The sequence below is a fragment of the Sapajus apella genome, unplaced genomic scaffold (genome assembly GCF_009761245.1).
Source record: "Sapajus apella isolate SASKATOON/1434 unplaced genomic scaffold, GSC_monkey_1.0 scaffold46, whole genome shotgun sequence".
NCBI classification, from domain to species: domain Eukaryota; kingdom Metazoa; phylum Chordata; class Mammalia; order Primates; family Cebidae; genus Sapajus; species Sapajus apella.
Genome location: NW_022436986.1, coordinates 6,869,693 through 6,872,274, shown reverse-complemented (window position 1 = coordinate 6,872,274; position 2,582 = coordinate 6,869,693). Strand labels below are relative to the sequence as shown.

General features: G+C 37.2%; 1 protein-coding gene across 2 annotated transcripts in view; it reads right to left on the bottom strand.

The window, feature by feature from the left end:
- The window catches only part of TMEFF1 (transmembrane protein with EGF like and two follistatin like domains 1), a 104,140-nt gene that overhangs the window by 55,905 nt on the left and 45,653 nt on the right, over positions 1-2,582 (bottom strand). For both annotated transcript variants that reach the window (XM_032240200.1, XM_032240201.1), the window contains exon 4: positions 204-230. In XM_032240200.1, the coding sequence (XP_032096091.1) occupies positions 204-230 (27 nt within the window). The remainder of the gene's footprint in view (positions 1-203; positions 231-2,582) is intronic.

Genomic DNA, 2,582 nt, shown 5'->3' with positions numbered 1-2,582 from the left:
AAGAAAGAAAGAAAGAAAGAAAGAAAGAAAGAAGAAAGAAAGAAAGAAAGAAAGAAAGAAAGAAAGAAAGAAAGAAAGAAAGAAAGAAAGAAAGAAAGAAAGAGAAAGAAAGGAGGGAGGGAGGGAGGGAGGGAGGGAGGGAGGGAGGGAGGGAGGGAGGAAAAAAAAAAGCAAATACCCTTTAAGAGGTACTTGTAACTTACCTCCTTCTCCAGATCCAGATCCATTATCTGAGAAGAAAAACAAAGAATATGAACATTTTTTCCTGGAAATTTCATCTTATCAAATAATAAAATTTCCTAAAAATAAAACTGTGATATCCATTATCAGATAGTCTTTTTCTCATATTTTTGATATCTTACAATTTATTCTTACATACTTATTTTATGCTGCTCTCAAAATACAAATTGCTTAGATACATAATCATCTATATTTCATACATCTTTCTATCCCATTACGGACATACCCAGATGCTTTGCAGAGTAAAGACAATAAATACTGTAAAGCAAATGTAAAGCAAATGGCTAAATATAAATAACTTTAATCCACTCATTTAAAAGGTAGGAGAAAAATTTTCGCTGTGTTAAAGCTTGAAAAAAATAATGAATAAGGTGCTTTTATTAGAAAGGCAGGAAAAGAGCTTTGAGTCTTGCCCTAAAAAATCTTCTCAATGAAATCTGTGGATAAAGACTAAAAGCCAAAAGGTAGGAAAAGTCCAAAGGTTTAGGAAGCAATGAAGCAAAGGCTTGAGGTTTTCATGTTACCAATGAAATTAACTTCCTCTAGAAAATCTAATCAGATGGAATCTCAACCAACTTGTTCCTAGTGAAATTAAAAAGAGCCTTCCTCAAAGTTACCAGAAAGAAGCCAGTCTCATGTATAATTACTGTAAAAAAGATATTCTATAATCCTAAAGGAAGCAACATATTAGCACAAAATATGTTGAAAACAGGGAAATGATGTAAAATCATCAGCATGGAGCCATTTAAAAAAACAGAGAGAGCAAGTGAGATAACTGACACTTTATGTAGCACTTTCCAGGGGAGAGGATACCCTGGATCCCAAAGAACCCATGCCAGCCCTCCAAAGTGTCCTCTAGAGCAGAAGACAACACTCAGAACAATATTGTTCCCTTCCCTTCAAGCTCCTTCAGACAATAATCAAATTCCCAGACACTGCAGAAACAGGAGGAGTTTGGAAAATATATATTGTATGCAGTACCAATTGTAAAATCTTCATGGGATTTTATGAAAAACCTTAAACTATGTTCAATTTTGATTAATCAACCATAAAATGACATTTTCTCTGAGTAAATAAGAAGGAAATGAAAGAGTGGTGGAGCAGAAAAAAAGAGGAGGAGGAAGGAAACTCAACTTAAAATTGTTTTTATGACCAAATTCTTCTTAGGAAAACACCCCTTTATTCCTTCTATTCCACATACAATGATTGGGTACATATTATGTGCCAAGCACCATGGTAAATGAGAGAAATAAAATTATAAATAAGACATATTCTCAGCACATGGGATACTCCCACTCTTTTTTTCAAACCATGTCTAATTTTAATAAATATAAAAATCTCATACCTTCCTTTGTGATTTAGAATTCCTAAATAAATTAAATACTGTGGCTACTCTGATAACAAGGTAGAGTTCTCCCTGTAGGTTATATTTTGTAAATGGTACACACACCTTCCCCAACCCACCCTATTCCATCCCACCCTGAGATTATGAAACACATCCCTAGGCAAGACAGTACCTTCCCACTGAGAAAGCACTGATCTGGCTGGAGGCACTTGTGTCAGATGAATGAAATACAATATGGTATATATACAGCGATACATCCAAGGTGTAAACAAACTCTGCCAGGAGATGTCACAGAAGAAAGATTTCACAGAGTCTGAGAAGAGGCTTAAGACCAACGTTAAGCATAAGAAAAAAGTTCTCAAGTAAGGAAAAGAGAATGGTATTTCTAGTTCAAGGAATAGTATCCACAAAAGACCAAATAACTTAAAACACTGCCCACTCAGAAAATAAAATCAACATAGCACCTTATAATTTAGTTCATTCAGTCCTTATTTAACAACCCCAGGAGATGATACCCACTTAACAAGTTAAGGAATTGGGGCTCAGAGAGGCTAAGTGATTTGTCCAAGGCGATACAGTAAATAAGGGTTGGAGTTAGGTTAAGGCGAGGTCTTGTAACCCCAGTGCAGTGCTCTTTCCAATCTACCACTCTGCCACCTAATGTTTAACACTGACTGTTTATCAAAGCACTGGGTGTCTTAAACATATGCCGGTCTCAGCAAACTGACAGAAGAGCAGAAGATCAAACACCGCATGTTCTCACTCATAGGCGGGTGTTGAACAATGAGAACACATGGACACAGGGAGGGGAGCACTACACACTGGGGTCAGTTGGGGGGAAATAGGGGAGGGAGGGTGGGGGGTGGGAAGCTGGGGAGAGATAGCAAGGGGAGAAATGCCAGATGTAGGTGATGGGGAGGAAGGCAGCAAATCACACTGCCATGTGTGTTCCTATGCAACAATTTTGCATGTTCTTCACATGTACCCCAAAACCTAA